Source organism: Dermacentor silvarum, chromosome 10 (genome assembly GCF_013339745.2).
Source record: "Dermacentor silvarum isolate Dsil-2018 chromosome 10, BIME_Dsil_1.4, whole genome shotgun sequence".
Classification (NCBI taxonomy): domain Eukaryota; kingdom Metazoa; phylum Arthropoda; class Arachnida; order Ixodida; family Ixodidae; genus Dermacentor; species Dermacentor silvarum.
In genome coordinates, this window is record NC_051163.1 from 21890979 (window position 1) to 21910335 (window position 19357).

General features: G+C 49.6%; 1 protein-coding gene across 1 annotated transcript in view; it reads left to right on the plus strand.

Moving 5' to 3' along the window:
* The first annotated feature begins 813 nt into the window (after positions 1-813).
* The window catches only part of LOC119465824 (uncharacterized), a 40914-nt gene continuing 22370 nt past the window's right edge, over positions 814-19357 (plus strand). The window contains exons 1-9 of the mRNA XM_037726298.2: positions 814-821; positions 958-1088; positions 1462-1515; positions 2114-2218; positions 7499-7712; positions 8844-9387; positions 12267-12633; positions 13820-13897; positions 17644-17685. Of these exons, the coding sequence (XP_037582226.2) occupies positions 814-821; positions 958-1088; positions 1462-1515; positions 2114-2218; positions 7499-7712; positions 8844-9387; positions 12267-12633; positions 13820-13897; positions 17644-17685 (1543 nt within the window). The remainder of the gene's footprint in view (positions 822-957; positions 1089-1461; positions 1516-2113; positions 2219-7498; positions 7713-8843; positions 9388-12266; positions 12634-13819; positions 13898-17643; positions 17686-19357) is intronic.

Here is a 19357-nt window from a genome sequence, read left to right on the forward strand (position 1 = left end):
TTGTACTCAGCGTGGGCTCTTTGCCCCTTAAGTCAGTAATAACCAAAGCGGATCGCACGAAAATAATTTGTGACGGCTACTTGTGAGGATATGATTTCTGCAAAATGAGTGGATGTGCGTCGGAGAGGACGGGCGAATACCCTAAAAAAAAATAAGGCATTCATATCCTTGCTGCTTGTACAGCATGCTGTTATTACTAACCGAAACTATTTTATGCAATGCAAAAAGCGCGTCTAACTAACAAACTAGTCGCTCAGTGTACATACATTAGCAGTTCGAAGGCTTGTTGGAGTGTAGTATTAACAGCAGAGCGGCAGCCGCACTGTTACACACGCCTCGAATGTTTCTGCAAATAGTCATTGCTCTAAACCGCAACCAAGTCTGAACTACAGGGTAAAAGTTGCAATAAGGGCTAATTTATCAAACGAACGTTTCTAATTCGCGAAACGAATGCTCATGAACATGAAGCTGATCACCGAGGCCGATTTTAGCCTCAAGCACGCACGCATGCACCCATCGCACTGGGTGCTCATTAGTTCGCTTCAACGGGAGCAGATACTCCGGCCATGTCGAGTTAAATCGCTTCAGAGTGCCTCACAGAATGATATCCAATGCAGGAAACGTCCCGTTATACTAACCATGCTGTGCTAGCGCTAAAACAATACCTGGCACGCTTATCTGGCATGCAACAGCGAGCATTCGCCCAAGCCAGCGTGACAGCGAATTCAGCCGGCTCATAGATGGCGCCACTGCATACACAACATGGCGTCGCGCTGGATAAAATGGCGCGATCTCCCACTCTAGGCATGCGCGATGGCCAGGTAGTCGATTTACTTTTTATCGTCACCGGGTTCTTTTAATTCTCTCCTTCTCATTGCGGAGCTCTGTTTAGGGTCCCAGCATTACGGAGACCGTTCACTTTTTCGTGTTACCTTGCCCTCTTGTTCTTCGTCGAAGCGACGAGGCCAGAAAGGATGCGGCGGTTACCTGTCGCATCTACCTGGCCGCTGCCGTTGGTGCACTGGCCCTGGCCGTCCTCATCGTATCGGCGTTCACCATGACATCACCTGCGGCGAAATACCAACAAGGTACAAGACTCTCGCCACACATACCTTCATAAATCGCAATTTGAACGTGTCTAAATAAAAGTTACACAGAGATAAAATGCCTCAGACATGCTGGCCGACTTTTCGATTGGTGGACCTATTTTTGTCAAAGATAGCCTTTGATAAAACACTTTTGTTACGTGACCTGGTATGGTGGTGCATTTTCTTGACGGTCGTCACGTTATCGTAGTTCGAAACTGATGTGCAAATATATTTTAAGAAATCCACAGGAATTATACAAATTTAATGAATTAAATGAAATTTAACGCTTTGTGTGACAGCATATTATAGCGATGTTCTCAGCTACTTGCAAATTGCCGCAATGTTTTTTTTTTCCTCGCGTCTGCATTTGCAGTGGACGAAGAGGGCGCCACGACTATGCGCATCTACCATGTGAACATGGAGCCGAGTGAGCCTACATTTGTCAACTGATTGATCGGGAACAAGGGAAGCGTAGCGGCCCCGAAACTTGCATTATGTGTGTTTGCTTTCTTTGTAGCTTAGGCGAGTGCTCGTTTCTATTTCGACCATGTAGCACCCTCTCCTGTCGAGTTTTTCGTCTAGCAGTGGGCTTGTTTTCAACTGTGTCAGAATAGTTTTGTATTCCTATCGGTCCGTCCGTCTGTCCGTCCGACTCGACTCGAGACTCGAGTCCACTCGACTCGACTCGACTGACTCACTCGACTGACTAACTGACTGAGCTTTTCTATCTCGCGAGAAAGTTAAGTTGAAGAGAACCAAAAAGTGTGCTGAGGGTCATTGCGCTGAGGTCCTCAGTGAATGTTTGCGCCTTATTTAGCCTCGTCAAGCGGCCTTCGCAGCTCGGCAGTGTGCGAACGTCAACAAGGCGTGGGAAAACAGGCACAAAGAGCCGACGCGCTGTCTCAGCAACGGCCCAACTGGAGAACCTTAATATATTCCCATTTTTAAAGATATTTATTTCCTACGCTTAAATTACTCGTAGACCCACACGTGTGCGGGAACGATGACACGCTTGTGTTGCGCAGGAGAGGCCACGAAGCAAGAAACGGCGTCGCGCAAGGCCGTGCCCAACGCCACCGCGTCGCCAACGAAGACAACAACACCGGACAGCGCTGAAATGGAGACCATAGGTTCGTTGCGTCTGCAGCATCACGAGATCAGCGAGTAGTGTTTATGTGCTGTATTACCTAAGGTACATGGCAAGCAATACAGAGGATCACAGGAAGATAATAATGAGCTTATTTGCTTCTATATTGGGATGGGAGAAAGGTTGAAAACAATCTCTCGAAATGGCTTGGCTAGCTCTTCCTTCCCCGCGTCCTGTTGTGTTTGTTTTCGATTCCTGTCCTCGTTTTCCTCGCGCTGCTTTAAGTTATGCTAAAGGAAAAAAAAAGAAAACACACATTTCTGCATTTGTTGTAGTGTACATACAGTGTTTAGTGAACTTGGATATTGTAAGTGAACGAGAAGAGAAACAGCATGAAACGACAAGCAATAATGCCCGCATTGCTGGTGTAGTGTCTTTGGCATTGCACTGCAATAAGCCCTAGGGCGTGGTATCGAATCCCGGCCGCGGTGGCCGCATTTATATGGGGGCCAAAAAACAAACAAACAAACGCCCGAGTACCGTGCATTGGGTGCACGGTAAAGAACCCAAGGGGATCCAAATTTAATCGTAGTCGCCCGCTACGGCGTGTCTCATAATCATATTGTGGTTTTGGCACGTAAATCCCCCCAAAAGAAAATTAGCAGTCAAGTACAACAACGCAGAAAAGGCAGAAATCAGTCCATACAACCACTGCACAACCACGATTAACACAACCGAAGGGTGACCTGTCGGTAGCAAGTGTAGCCACAAAACCTCGCTATACCGAAGTCGAAAGGCGAGCTAAAATTACTTCGCTATATCCGTTACTTCGTTATAACCGTCATCCGCCTTCACGGCCCACGTTACCCTTCAAGGCGGTGGGCTGACGCTGCGGTAATTTACCACTGGGTAAGCCGCGGCTCTTGAAAAAGTCTCACGCGCTCACGCCCAGCGTGCACAGAGCCCATGAAGTGCGGCGTTCGGTGGCGTTTGTGGAGTGCGGTTATGCGCGGTCTAGGCGGCAGTGGCCGCCGTTTGACCCGAATAGGGAGCGTGGCCTGTTGCGCGCTTTTTAACACGAAAGTGTTTTATGCCGGGGTCCACCAAGACTTCACTGACGTATTTCCGTCACGGAAATACGTCATACGGAAATACGGAATGACGTTCTTACAATGTACACGAACATAATACAAAGAAAGAAACCAGAAGAAAAAGTTCCACAAACATGCAAAATTTGGAAATCGAACCCACGACCTCTCGGTCCGCGACGATAGATTGCCGAGCGTTTAACCCATTGCGCCACAAACGCATTTGCAGAGAGCTACACAGACGCGCCTTATATATCTAACACTCCTCCGTGTACCCGCGCTCTTGCTCGGGGCGGTGCCGCCGCCTACGAGCAGAAAAGTGAAGTACTGCATTATGACACTAACGCGCACCGACAGTGAACGCTTCGGTGGTCTCAGCACTACTATAGTGCCTAGAATATACTTACTAGTGTGCCGACCGCGGGCTTTTTGGTGGCACGGAGAATGATGCCTTCCGCCGGCGGCCACCAGACGGCGATAGCCGTACGGACCGTGCTATGTCGAGCGGCGTCTCTAGCCAACGCAGCGCGTGTGCGACAGACGCCAATGGGCTGTCCCAGCCCGTTTCGTTCTGCGGAGCGTTGGTTGAGGTGCAAAGCGTAATCGAAAAAGTATGATTTCGTTGCACTTACAAACGATCGTATACACAGTTATCATTATAACGCTACACGATACGGGGTGTTTCTGCGAAAAATACCAATAAATAAATACGTGGTTTCCGAAGAAGTGTAACTTTTTTCCACAGTAAACTATTATATGCGAGACATGTCCACAAATGCTAAATTCGCACCAAGTTGTATCTAATTACCATAAATTAAATTAATTACCATAAATGACGGTAATTAAACAGGGCACATTTTCATGGGCGACACGCCGTCGACTAATTTTGAAGGAGCGCTCAATGTAGCAATTATTAAAGTGTTTCTCACAAGCGACAGCCGCCAGAGTTAAGCCTTCGATCAGCCCTCTTATATTCTTCTCCCACTCGGCAAAACGTTCTGGCCAGTCAGCAGGCGCGCTGAATAATGAGACTTGCTCGTTGTTTGAGCGGTATCCAGTTGTACAATATGGGACAAAACGGGTGCTGTGTTTACGCCTCGTTTTCTGCGACGACATCTCGGTTCCGTCCGTGAACAGACACAAGTGCGAACCACGCGCACAGAAAGAAACCCAGCAATGACATGCGGAGGCACCACATGCTACTTGCTCGAAAGCTACAACGCGCCGCAACCGACTGCGCTTACGAACGCGCATCCGAAGTGCACCCGAAGCGCAAGTGACGCGTGATGCGCCGCTCGGTTAGCACGGTCCCAAACAGTGGGCTTCTTCGATTTTCGGAGTTCTGGCAGCCCGCTGGCAGCCAGACGGCAGCCAGCTAGTTCCGGTTGTGATAGGAAGTCACGTGAGCTGGGATCCCACGACAACCCGGAGCTGCCCGAAGTTTGCAAAATCGAACGCCGGGACAGCGCTGGCCGCGGGATAAATGTAAACAAGCTACCAACATGGCAGCGACCGGCGTGGGCGGCGCGTGCGCGGCGTAGTCGGCCCATTTCTGCGTTGCCACCGTGAAAATATACAGCTGTATTCGGGAAAACACTTTTGCGAGAGTTCGCGCGACTGGGCATCTCACTTTGCACAGCGTAAGAAACGGCCTGCGACGAGTCCGATGCCAAGACGCAAAATCGCACGTAAATAATCGCGCAAAAGCGATCGCTCGAGGATGCCTCGAGGAGATCGGCCACCGGCGACACTTTAAGTCATTTTACAAGACACGAAAAAGCGGGTAGGTCATTACGCGTAAAATTTCGTGCCGATCGACATGCTTGAATTCGATTTCAGAAAGTTTGTTTCGGTTGATAGTGCTCCTTTCAATTCTGCTCCTGTGCTGAAGGAGCTGGGGGCTGCGGCTGGCCAACGAGGCGTTGGGCTGGCGCATGAAAATGCACGCCACCTGTGACCATCAAAAAGCTTTATCATGAGAGCAATAATTAACCTAATATACGTGTGGCCACTACTCATCTCAGTGCATTCCTTTAACATCAACGGCAGTTTCGAGCTGCCACCCAAGCATACGGCGGATAGACGGAGCGAACGTGGGCTAGCTGCGACGCCTTCGCTATATAACTGCAGAAAAAATATATTGCCGCATATACGCGAGCGATGTGAAAAGGTATACCACTAGAGAAAGATGAACCGAAAATGCACCGCGATGTGCGTCTACAACTTCGCGAACAACTTGCGCGGAACACGATGAAAATACCATGCAAGCATAATTGACAGCGCCGGTGACAGCGCCGTGCGTGCTGTTTACGGCGGTGAAGAAGGATTCACGGCATACACACACACACAAAAAAAAGAAAGCTTCGCCGCCGCTCGTATGGTTTGCCGCCGCTCGTATGGAACCGCCTCGCAAGGCGGAACGGTGCGTTAGAACCCTAATAAGATAACACTAGAAGCAACGCAATCAGCGACCCACGCACCACGCCGACGAGTACGCGAGACGAAGTCCGAAACCACAACAACCGGGGCGGCGCGCGCTAGCGTTCGACGCAAGCAAGTTGGCTGAGCGAGGTAAAAGTCCTCAAGCGCCCGCGCTGCAAACCGTAAAGTCCCCACAAAGATGGCGGCGAGCGCTCATCGCCTCTTTTTGTCGTCTGCTAGCCAGAGAACTTCCAGAGAGCAGCCAGAACAAAATCGTCCTGGCAGGTTCTGGCAGCCCGCGGGTAGCCAGAACCGTCCAGCCCGAGTAAAACGAACGCGCGGCGGAAGTGCGTCACGCGGTAAGCGGAGCAACCCGAGAAAAACGAAGGCGCGCTGGCTGGCTCTGGCAGCCCGCGGGTAGCCAGAAGTGGAAAATCGAAGAAGCCCAGTGTCGCCGTCTGGGGGCCTCCGGCGGAAGGCATCACCGGCGGTGCCAGCGTCTCCCATTGGAAACGCCCGGCGGTCGGCACACTAGTAAGTATATTCTAGGCACTCTAGCACTACGACGCCTCGATGCCAGCATTCGAAGGGACGCTGGCATCAAGAAGCACTACCAACGCCACCTAGGTGGCGTTCACCGTACTCAGCACAGCGGAGCGTGGCCTCCGCAATTAGCTCTGAAAATGTTTCTGAAGTTGATCGCGGAGGCTGCAATTACGACGCGCTGTACGCGCTGATTTGACTCGGTGACGATTCAGTTACGTGCTTTGTCTTGCGCGTTGTATTAGTGTGTCAGTTACGTGCTTCGTCTTTCGCGTTGTGCTAGCGTGTGCAGCGTAGTGCAGCTTCCATATGCACGACGGTTGCTCATGGTCATCGACGTTGGTAGTCGTGATGGAGGAGACGTGCCACCAGGCGTCAGCGTGGGTGCATCAACGCCTAAGGGCGCTTTAGCCACAAAACACCAATAGACATTATATATCAATGTGCAATAAACATTACACTACTTCTGTGAAGACACGTTTCACTTTCGTGTTCTATACCGATTCCTATATAAGAGGGATCAACCACATTTTTTTTTAAGTGGCCGACAGCTATATATTAGCATTGTCATGAATTAGCGCTACTCAGAACGAGTAAAGGAACCAAGACAAACACTAAAAAACAGGAGACACCCCCTGCCCCCCTCCCCTCCCCTCGTCTCTTGTTTCTTGGTTTTTGTCTTGGTTTCCTCGGGGGGACTGCAGCCCACCTCTCTCCCCTGTTAGCGCTCCTCTGTCTCCTCTTCCTTCTTGTTTGTCTTGGTTCCTTCACTCATTCTCAGTAGCGGTAATTCATTAAACGTTATGGAACAACAACTCGGCAAGACTGCCACCCTCGAGACACTAGCAGCGTCGCGTTCCGCAATATTTCGGCCTAATCAGTGTGAAATGGACAGCAAGTTTTTATCATGAACTAAAGTTCGTTGTATCTGTTTTACAGGAAATGTTTGCTTCCTTAAAGCAAGGCATTAAGTGTACAGACTTCAATACGAATTTTAAGAGGAATTACAATTACTTCGTTATATATGCATTACTTCTTTATTACTCGCTTCGTTATAACGAAGTTTGAGTGCATTCTGGCAAAAAACGTGCTGGCTTACAAATAAAAAACTTTCTTCTTTCTCTGCATTTCTGCAAAAAGACAGCGTCGCGTTACTGTCTACAGTTTTCAAAGTATTGCATTTTTTGCTTCCAGTACTTTTGGGTCACCCGGCATCACTTTAGGTCATGCAACTACACGAGCGCATAACCCCCCCTTTTGTTTTCTTGCAGCGAACATAAAGTTCGCAGAATTTCCTCGGAAGAAGAGTGATCGCCCATCGCGCACGAAGGCGACACCGAGAAGCTTGGCCGTGCCCAAGACCAGCGAAGCGCCGCCTGCAGATGACGAGGCCCCGCCCGAGACCAAAGCACTGTCGTCTGAACGCGATGACGCCCGGCCGACGTCTAAGGCCGGTTCAGCTGCCGTAACTACGGTTTCACGTGAGTGACTCCCAGGCCCACTTCACCAATTGTCCACATACGAGCGCTGTACTTTGACAACTGAGACATCTTCAGTGCTTGGGGGGAAGAAAAAGCATTCGGCAGATCCCATGCATATATGCGGGGCTCGCTTATAAGTGAAGTTTTCTTCGATGTTTACTGAAATGTGTTCACACGTCTTTCTTCGCTTTTATGTAGGTTCACGCTTCTCGTTCGAAGCATGATCTGGTGTTATTTTGTTCCCTTTACTTCTTTCTCCATAATCGGTTGCTTTTGATGTTAACTTGTTAACTTTTCTGCAGCTGGAATCTGCAATTTTCTCTAACCGACATCTTCACTGCTTGCCTCTTGTTCTGCTTGTCTATTTCGTCATCGACCCACTGGCTCGTAAACATTCTAGTGCTCGGCCAAGAATGCACACACACACCCAGCGACCCAAGATGCTTATTCGGGTTCGTATACCCCAACGACACATGCTTCAATTTAACAGAAACGCCTTAGAATAGCACAGAAGGTGTCTATTTCCTCCTCCTGCTGCCACCCCCCCCCTCCCTCCTTCCCCCAAGCGCTGCAAATGTCTCAGGTGTCTAAGTTTCAAATTGCTCGAGGGCGCGGGATTAAATTCACAGTCAGGGCGGTTCCGCATTTCGATGTAGGCGAAATGCAAAAACGCCCGTGCACCGTGCACTGGGGGCACGTTAAAGAACCCCAGGTGGTCAAAATTAATCTGGAGTCCCTCACGACGGCGTGCCTCATATTAATATCGTGGTTTTGGCACGTAATACCCCAATTTTTATAAAGTTTCAGTTAGCTATCCGTATTTCTACATTAAGTATACTCAGACCCCTCTTAGGCACACTATTTGCGTTTCTCAAGCAGACATATCTTGTAGCCGGTCGGTAGGCGTTCGACACCAGCTCCACACCTCTGATTTCTTAAATATCAGTTGTGAAATAAATCAGAGCACAACACTGTCGTCGGTTTGTTGTATGATTGTATGGACTAGTGATACTCAACACTTGCCAATCGGCTGCAAGGCAATGAATGAATGAATGAATGAATGAATGAATGAATGAATGAATGAAATATTTTGTTGCAATAACATATCTGCCGTTTCTCTTCTGAATGCGCAGAGGCCGAAAACACTGACTACAGTTCAGCCGAACAGCATGGCGGACGGTCGAGGCCGATCAGGCGGTGGCAGCGCAGCGCGCGGTCAGCCTAAGCGTCGTCCCGTGCCGGCCGTCGGTGCCGGGCGAAGGACGCCAACTGAGTCGACGCCTCGCCCGAAACGCGTCCCTATCAAGAACGGTGCGCCTGCGGAAACAACAAAGCCCCCACCACCAGCCAATGTCGGCAAGCCGTCACCTCCCGCCGTAGCAGGTAAACAGCCACCTCCTGCCAAAGCTGGCAAGCCACAGCCTCCGGCTACGGCCGGTAAGCCATCACGTCCAGCCGTAGCCGGCAAGCCGCCGCCTGCAGCTGCGACAATCAAGCCACCTCCTCCTCCTGGCGTCGCCGGTAAATCACCATTTCCAGCCATAGCGGGCAAGCCATCAGCAACAGCTGATACGCCACCACCTCCAGCTAAGGCGGGAAAGCCGGCGCCGCCCCCAGCCATAGTCGGCAAGCTGCCGATTCCGGTCTCGACACAGCGACCCCTCCACGACGGTGATCAGGTTAGTGAGTCGACAGAAGTGAAAGAAGACACATGATTTGCAAAGCTTCTTCGGATCGAGGCACAGTCAGGGGTCACTGCGCCATAAGGTGTGACAGACATCTTCAGAATCCCTGTAGAGGACCCGGAGGGCTATTCTGCGCACTATCAAGTCCCGCCATTTGAGATTCCGCCATTTTGGCGTTTTGAGCCAATCAGAGATGACGTAGCGGCCCCGGGAGCTAACGAAAGCTGACGAGATGGCGAATCAAATAAGATATAGTATGACCTAATTTGACAGTGTCCAGAAATCAGCCCCAAGCTGCTGATTGTTCGGGGCTGATTTCTAGACAATCAGCAGCCGTTCTTGGTGTCAATTCAGGGCACGTTACAAGATGTACCAGGTTAATACCATCTGACATATATGGAGATACTTGAGAGGGGAACCAAATACATCAGTCAAACAACAAAGCAAAATGGATGTGATATACATAGTGAAGTGCCAGAATTACATGTACAAAACTCACCAGTTAAACAGCACATACCGTATTTACCAGCGTAATGAACGCACTCGCGTAATGAACGTACCCCCAAAATTGGTCGCGAGAAATCTGTTTTTTATCCCCTCGCGTAATGAACGCACCCCCAACTTTGCTACTGTGCGGTCCCACGATCGAACGGCCGTGATATAGTTTTTCAGAGAGACTAGGATCTTTTACTCTCGCACATGTCTTTAAAGCAAGCGCACTTAATCTCGATGCCCGCCCATGGCAAAGCCATGACGCGAGAACACTGGTGGGAAGCGTGCGGTAAGAACAGGCTGCACTATCACGGTCGCTTGGGACCTGACGGAAGCAGCGACCGCGATAACGCTCAGCCTGCTCTTACCGCGCGCTTACCCCGAGTGCCAGCGCAAAGGCACCGCGCAGACTCCAGGGAGGAAGAAAAAATGTCACAGTTTCGCCCTAAGGGCGAAGCAATGAATGCGATAGCAACACAGCAATGTCATACGAAGTAAGGTGAGCGGCTTTGGTAGCAATATGAATTGTAGTAAACATGAGCTGATTAAGTGAGCAGGTGTGCTGCGGCGTAAGTAGACCGACATGAAGAGAGACTCGATGACCACGAGAAGGCGCGTGTGAAACGGTGGTGTTGATGAGAAGCGCTTCCCGTGGGCAGCGCGTGCGAAGGGACACACTTGTAGCGCTGCACTGCCGATCCGGGCAGCATTGCATGTGTAGCGTGCGTTGGAAAATGTGGCCCGACTATTACTAACTGAATGAACAAGCGTGGTGTGAGCGCGCACAAACACGAATAGATCACAATGAATGACTGCAGACAACGACTGTCAAAACGCTGGCAGCAAGCGTACGCCGCAGCGGGCGAAGGTACGTGCGGTCTATCGCTTCAACGGAAACTGAGCGGCGAATGCACGGCGCGTAAAGGTCAGAGCCGTGTGGAGATAAGAGACGGTGCCGGCGAGCGACGAGCGCGGTTGTTGGCAGAGTAAAAGTGTCCCCCCCCCCCCCCCCCCCGCTTCCTTGCTTGCGCGTGGGAGATTGAGTGCGTTCGCTCTCCGTGACAGCGCGCGTCCCCGCACGCTTCCGCTCGGGCATACGGCGCGCGGCGAAGATTTTATCTATAGGGAACCTCACGGCGACGGCGACGGCGACGGCAGAAATCCGGTTGAAGTGTCCATATAATTGCTATCGCAATAAAACGGCAACTGGCTCTCCACAACAGTACTAAACCCAGTTTACGGACTCTGCTCTGACTTAAAGAGAGAGCTCGCGCGCGCGCACTATGCGCGGCAGGTCGCGGCGCTTAGGAGAGTGCAAGTGAAGGAGGGAAGAGAGAAGGCCACCCCGTTTCCTCCTCTCATCAGCCTGACGTCATTACAACGAGATCGGCCACTCGGTGGTGTCGCCCATGTTCGGCGTAGTCCGTTGCTCGCTTTTCTGCCTGCGTTTGGTTTCGCTGTATGCGTTGGGCCCAAAGTCGAGTTATACGCCTGTTGTAGGACAGAGAGTTTATCTGCTCACAAAATGGAAACGCTGATCAGATACCGATAAACTCTGACGTGCCGATGAGCAAGACGGTCGAGCAAAGAGATGCACAACAGCGTGCTTGTCAAAACAGTTGCCGAAAATCAGCGCTTCAACGTGATGCTTCCGGTAACGGCAGACGGCCGGAAGCGACTGCGAGGACGAGCTATTGAGGAACCACAATGTGGGTGAAGCGGCCAGCGACCTGGACGACAAGTCTGGTGGTTTCGATGCGTGGTGAAGGGCAATAAAAACGCTGTTACGGTTTACAAATAGCTAGCTTACGTCCATTTTTACTGCAAAGGTGAGTTGTCTAATGCATTGTTCAAATAATTACGGTCTCAGTTTTCAGTTTTTGCTTTTTCGAAAAAGTTCTCATAAAGTTAATCCCGCATAATAAACGCACCCCCTAAACTGTTTCGATTCTTTCGGGAAAGAAAGTGCGTTCATTACGCGAGTATATACGGTATACAACATTCTTTATTGGTGCGGGCCATGCACATATTTTTAAAAATGCATCAAGGAACACGGGATCAGTGGTGTAAATCCGTTATAGTGAAAGTGGTAGTCTTTTTTTATACTTCGATGTTTCGTGTAAACTCTATGCTTCTGAAAGTTGTATCTAGCTCTTGTGTTCTCTATTCTGTTCTCCGTCGAGAACATATATAACTTTAAAGGGGCATTGCAGACCTAAACTTATCTAGTTCATACAAAAAAAAAAAGGTATTCTCTAATACTTCCACGTACGTTTACTTGGTTCAGACAATGAAGACCATACTTAACTTTCTGAACTTCGCGCCAAAGGCCCCCCCCCCCCCCCCCCCCCCCCCCCCCACCCAAACAACATTCGTTGCAGACGAAAGCCACCACGCCGGCAGCCAAGCCGGAGCCGGAGCCAGACGCGACGACAAAAGCTGACGCAGCTGGACTCGGCACCAGCAGCGTACCCGCTGGCGGTTCCGGTGCCGCCGGCGGACACCACGTGGTTGAACCCGATGGAAAACCCGAGCCCGAAGTTAAGAGGCCCGACGAGGACGACGAAGACGAAGAAGACGACGGGATGAGCTTCGAAGAGCGCATAGTTCCGCCAGGGCTGACCGGACGCGGTGACGAAACCGGCGATCACGGCGTCGAGCACGTAAGGCCCGACCGCCAGACGGCGCGCCAACCAACGGCCCCTCCTGGCGAGGCAGCGCACCGGAATGATGCCGACGTCACTCCTGGTAGGCGCGCGTGCAGATCAGGGAAATGTGAAATGTTATATATACTATAGGTGACAGCACAGGAACCCAACGCCGTGTCACTTTCCCCAAGCTTTTGATTTCGTTGCGATGTACGAGCAGTGGTGGCGGGAAATCAGGGAATATTTTTATTTCAAGCTACGCAGTCACCATGGGCTAAGCGAGTACCAAGTCAACGCAGATAGAGAGAGAGAACGCAGATATTCCCATATCTGCGTCTGCTGCTGTCTGCTTGCTAACTAACGCGACCTTGTTTCCCAGAGCAGCCTCACAAAACCAGCGCAAATTTCGACCACTGCTAGTTCGTGAACTTGCTTGCTCGTAGTTCGGGCGCCACTTGCAGCTCGCTCTATACTGACGCAGGTATCGCTTTCGTGGCCCATAATTTTTAGCACTCCACCAGCCCACTGACCTTCATCTGGAAAAAAAAACACGCTTCACTGTATCGCCAACTTCATCTCAGTGGTTTCGACCTGTATAGTTCTGGAAATACTGGTGTTGGCCAGTTCGTTCAATTCCAACAGGACGGAAAATCGGGCGAGTTGGTATAGTCCCATGGTTGCAACAGCGTCACTGGTCACGGACTAAGTAAAAGGAGGGGACACCGCACACCGCGCATACTATCAAATAACGTTTATTGCAAGAAAACGACCAGTACATAACGTATAACAGTCACGCGATCTTCACCCAGCCCCTCGGCATAGTCAAACATAACTATCAAAAAACATCCATCATGTTCAAAATGCGCAACCTACGAAGATGCCGCAGGCGTCAAGAGATAAAAGTACCTCGGTGCCCGCAATTCATATCGCTCCTGGTGGGAGGGTCTTTTGTAAGTGTCCACCTAGTGGACATGTTCATTTCGTCTGCTGCTGGTGTGCTGATTGGCCGGGGGCGCCTGTCTTTTTCTGACGCGTATCCCGAGCCTATAGACAATCAGAACTTCAGCAGCAGACAACATGGACATGTCCACTAACTGGGTGGACGTTTCCAGAATACTCGCTTGTTTCCTCCAGCGCCTTTGGTCGGATCTCGAGGCTTGTGGCAACTAACGTAATTAGCGAGGCCCCCGTAATCGATCAGTTGCACGTAGAGTGGCTTTGGTGTGGCAGCGATTCGCAAGAGCAGCACGCGGATGTGTGCGATTAAGGCGATCGTGCGATTTCAGGGGCGGAAACGAGCTCTGCCACCAAAGGAGAAACCAGCGGCGATTACGACGACGACGACCGACCAGGCATCGTGGGAGGTGAGTAAAAAAAGAAGAAAAAAGAAATGATTCTGGTTTTACGCGCGAAAGCCACGGCTTCATTATGACGCACACCGAAGTGGTGGTGGGGCTCCGGATTAATTTTATCGACCTGAAGTTATTTAATGAGCTCCCAATGCACGGTGCGCGGAGACTGTTCTTGCACTCCGCACCCATCAAAATGCCGGGGGATCGAACCCCCGACCTCGAGCTCATGCATGTGCAATAGTCACGGCGGCTGCCACTACGGGTCGCGCGTGATAATATGAAGATGAATATTGCGTACAGTGTGTTTCAGCGAACACTTTCAAAATTTTTTAAAGGTTGCCTGCGGCAGACAGCACAATTCATGAGCTGGTCTACTCGAAGAGGCGGACATGACTTGCACACACACAAAAAAAAAAAACTGAAATCTGGATATGAATTTCGCAACTAACCTATCCGAGCGCGCCGCTGTTGGTATGGTAGAAATGCTGGAAAAGGGGTTTGTGTTTGAGTTTCCTAACTCGTAACAGAATTATGTTTTCTCGTACATTCAAATTACAATTCGACGCCACCATGTCTGTATAGGTTGGGGTTAAATCGTACTTTACTATTTTTCTGACGGATTTCACTGTGAGAAATTCAATTTTTGTTCACTAACACCTTGCGCCACGTGGAAGGCCTGCGCGGTCGGGGTGGTTGGGGATGATTTTCTACGCCACGGACGCCGACATCCATGCCGACGCCAGCGCCAACGCCGGATTTTATGCGAGACGGGCCCCTTAACGCTCTCGCGTTAAAGCCAAAGTACTATCGAGGTACGGGGAGAAATCTGCCCGGGAGGTAGTGGACGCCTACTTCATTGATAAGGCTGGGGACACGTGCATTGCCCGTCCGTCTGTATTGCTCCATAAGTCAGAGATAGATTACCTGGCCAAGTTGCTTTAGGGGTTGATATGATACGACGGATTGGTATGGTCATTTCGTGCCAATTGTGCCCTAACATTGTCAATTTTTCGGTTCTTGTCACGTGCATCATCGCTTATTTGTATGTGAGCTTTCAATAAAGTTGTCTATTGACAATCTGCGCTTGTCCGTGTATATTTTCTGTGTGTTCTTGTCGTTTCGCGCTGTGAATGGTTTCATGAACAAGAATTGTGCTATCTTCCTCAGGCAACCACAAAAAAATGTTTGAAAGTGTTCGCTGTAACACCCTGTATACATTCAGGTTAACGTTATGGTTACATCCCAATCAATGTACCTCTCTTGTCTGAGGGAAATGTGTACGGGAAAGCAGTCCAGCATATTCGCAACTTTTTTTTTTCAGCCTCCTAGACAAGACAAATGTTTTGCTTTCACATTTTGTCGTTGTGAGAATGAGTAATGACTGAGAAAAGCTACATACTACTATACGTTCGCTTCCACCTGACTCACGCTGCCAGCTGCACAAACATCTGCGTCTCCCCACCATTTCCTCACCGCTCATGCTCATTGCAGTAACGCGCATACTATTGTGGTGACGACGCTTTTTATTGCGATAGCAATTATATGGACACTTCAGCGGGATTTCTGCCGTCGGCGTCGCCGTCGTCGTCGCCATCGCCGTCGCCGTCAGGTTCCCTATAGATTCCAAGGGCGATAAAATCGTCGCCGCGCGCCGTACGAGTAAAAGCACGCGGGGGACGCGCGCTATCACGGAGAGCCAACGCATGGCGGAAAGCAAACGCGATTGTCGCCCAAAAGGCCGTGGGGGTATGGGGGGAGGGAGGCGGGGCGACGCTGTGCTACGGCACCAAATGCTTATCTTGCAACCCAGCGCAAGGACAACTGGCAACGCAATCTCCCACGCGAAAGCAAAAAAAAAAAAAAAAAAGCGGGGAGGCAGCGCGGGAGGGACGGGGGAGCAGCTTCTACTCTGCCAACAAATACGCTTGCACTGGCTGTGGTGGCCGTCGCCCGCACCGTCTCTTTATCTCCACCACGGCCGGGCTCGACTGGCGCGCGCACTCGCTTCTTAAGAAGCGAGCGAGCGAGCGCGCCAGTCGAGCCCGGCCGTGTCTCCACACGGCTCTGACCTTTATGCGCTGTCCATTCGCCGCTCAGTTTCCGTTGAAGCGATAGACCGCACGATTCTTCGCCCGCTGCAGCGGCCGCGCCAGCGTTTTTACAGTCGTTGTCTGCGGTCATTCAGTGTGATCTATTCATGTTTGCTTGTGCGCGATGACACCACGCTTGTCAATTCAGTTAGAAAGCGAATGTGTCCAAGTTTATGCGGCCGATAAAACTACTCTACTATCCCTACTCCGAATAGCTTTCTACCAATTTGCTATCGCAATTGATGCTTCGCCTTTCGGGCGAAACTGCGACATTTTTTCGCTACCGACCGAGCAAGAGAGCAAGCAAGGTCGTGGGTTTGATTCCCATCCCCCAACGGCCGTATTGTAGTGGTGGTAGAAAGCAATAACAGTCGTTTACGGGGCTTATAAAGTCTCAAGTCTTTTATTTCAGTTTGTGCACACAAGCAAACTGGGGATGGTGAGAAAAAAGCTGCGAATTATGCATCGCGTGACTGGCCTCACCACCCCTACAAGTCAGCCGTAGGCACAAGGCAAACAACAACCACTGGACAAAAATGAGCACAAGTCTATATGCACCTATAAAGAACAAGAATGACAGAAAGGACGTATATGTCTCGTAATCGGCAACAATAAGTAATGCAAGTAATTGTAGAGCTATAACACAGAGTGGTACAGTGTAAGTTAACATGCAAATACATGAAATTACGGTAGCATGATGCTACTTAACCTTATTTCGCGTACACTTATGGTGTACGAGTACGTTAAGAAACTCCGACTGGTCAAATTTGATTCGTGGCCATTCTGTACGGCGTCTTCTGTAGTCCCTGCATTGGTTCGTTTCAGGAGCGGCTAGCTAAATACATGGTAACGCAGAAATTGTTTTGCTCAGGATGCATTGCACCGAATTTAGTAAGGTTTCGTTGTATTCGAATTTATAAGGTCGCACCTAGGGACTTTAGGAAATATTGTTCCAGATTAGGCCATTATTTTTTCAGAAAATGTTTGCGAAAATTGACAAATTTCGACAAACTGCAAATTACAGCTCTCCGAATCGGCGATGAAACAAATTGTATCAATTATCTGAACTGCACCTACATAAACTTCTGAAGCGGTCTAACTTGATCTATTATACACCACTATGTAAATGTGCCACTGATTTGCTGAGTTGATACTTCTGCATAACCCCCATAGATATTGCAACGATCTTGCGTACGCTACGCAAATTCAAATATAACATTTGCGCGCTTTACATCTTCTCTGCTAGATGCAGTTTACAGAACTAGAATCTCTCTCTTTGGTGCTGAGTTATGACTTTCTAAATTTCACTTCCTGTTTTTTTTCAATGTTGCTAATTTCTGACATTATTTTTTAATACTTGGGGCCCTATATCGAGGTGCTACTTCCTGCAGTCGATGAAGTTCACAGTTCTATATCGAATGCAACAAACTTCATTCAAATCGGTCCTGCAGTTGTGTAGCGTGCGTATTTCCGCGTTTCACCTGTATTAAAATTTGTAAATCTTGGTTACCCTGTGCCAGCATAATTTTCTTCCTGGTTTTCTTTAACGCTGACGGTCACCATTCGAAATATTGCCCCTTGATCTCAGATTCGCCGCAGTTCGCCACGAGGTAAAGGCTTCCTCCTAAAACTCGTCAAGTTAACCAATCAATTGCCTACTTCTCGCAGGTCTCAAGAAAGAACATCCGTTACACTGGGACAAACGGAAAGGTGAGGACAGCGTTTAGATTTAATTATTGTGACATCTTTGTTGTCATAAAGAGAACCGCTGGCTTTATGTTCTTTAACCTCGGTTCTGCTCTATCGATAAGCTGGAGACCGCGGCGTCAAGTAATTTTAACGAGCACTAAAAATGCCAGGAACAGTATTGCCCAGGCCGTCCAGTACAAGTACTCCTTGCCGCGGCATCGGCGAATACTTGAGAGTACTTGAGGGAAAGAATATTTCATTGGCAATCTGTGGGTCAGATCGAAGTTTGAAACCTTGCGGGGCGTTGCGACTTTTCAATTTCTTTGTAAAAATTCTGGCAAAGCACTCTGGGATTCCGGCGACGGACAACGGCGGACATCAAAACGACTAGGAGAGTGCGAGTGCATAACAGCTATCGCTGTAAAAACAGTAATTTTTCTTTGTGCTTTCCTCGGGTTCATTGTCTGCTTGCTCCAAGTGGTTTTTGCTAAAAAGCTACCGCTTGGTTCAGTTTCTCACCAACACTGGGGTCGCCAATTTCGAAGTGTGTCCCAGTGCCCTGGCGGGTCTCGTGTGTAATGTCGGTCAGTTTGTGCGACGCCGGATAGACCTTTTCATCGGGCGAGGAGGAAAGGGCGCGCGACGAGCCTTTCCTCCTCTCTGGCTTGTGCGAGCCGGCGCGGCGCGGCTTGAATGTGTTGCCGGTCGCGCGCTTCGGAAAGATTCGGAGGTGTTTTAGCATAGTTCCGAGTGCAATTTACGGGTTGTCAGTTCTTGCGAGTTTGTCGAACAACCACTGTGTAGCCTTTAGGTGCAGCAGTAACCACAGTATCTGGAAATTTCTGTTGGAATGTGCAAAAATGCGACGCGCATCATCAGCCGTGGTGTGTGTATGTGTTGTGAATTATGTTGGATGTATCGGTTTTCACTCGACGAAGAGTTGTAAAACACTTGCATCAGCCACCCACATCGTTCTCACGCATTTTAAGTCTAGTAGACTTCAAATCACTGTGTCTACGCTAGCCTCCTGCAAGAGGCCGAAGGCTTTGCTCAACACAGCGAGCACTGTGGTTGGCAAACCAACATGGTACACACGATTGCTTCGTGCTTAGATCGGCATTGCCTTTTTTGCCCTGTAAGGCACAATATACAAAGGGGATCGCATAAAGAGAATCCAACAGCTATTTGTAAGGACACAATTTTCCGTAACGTGGGTGAATGCGTCGTAAATGACTGAACTTAGGAGACTCAAAAAAAAAAAAAAAAAGTTCATATGTCCTCCTTTTGCGGCAAAAGAAAACCGAACACGGGATAACGACGCAATAAGACTCCGCATGGTCGTGCCGCATGCTTGGACCACTTGGACCATACGCTATATAGAACAAACAGATCTATAACACACCATTTAGTACTGCCTCGGGCACTCGCACAGTCTGCAGCTGGTCGTTCGACCACTCGAAAAGTGTGACTCACACTGTACGGTATGCGGTTATTATTAACCAAACTATTTTATTTGTAGGCGGAAACCTTGCCCAGCAAACAAGACCAGTGTATCGACACATAACTTGAACGCTTGTCAAAGTAAACAGCACGACCTATTCTCCAGCAGAACGGTATTCACGCTGTTAGGATCGTCAAATGTTTCGTAACTACTCGTTGCAGCTAAACCAGAGCTTAGAATTACAGTGCTGAG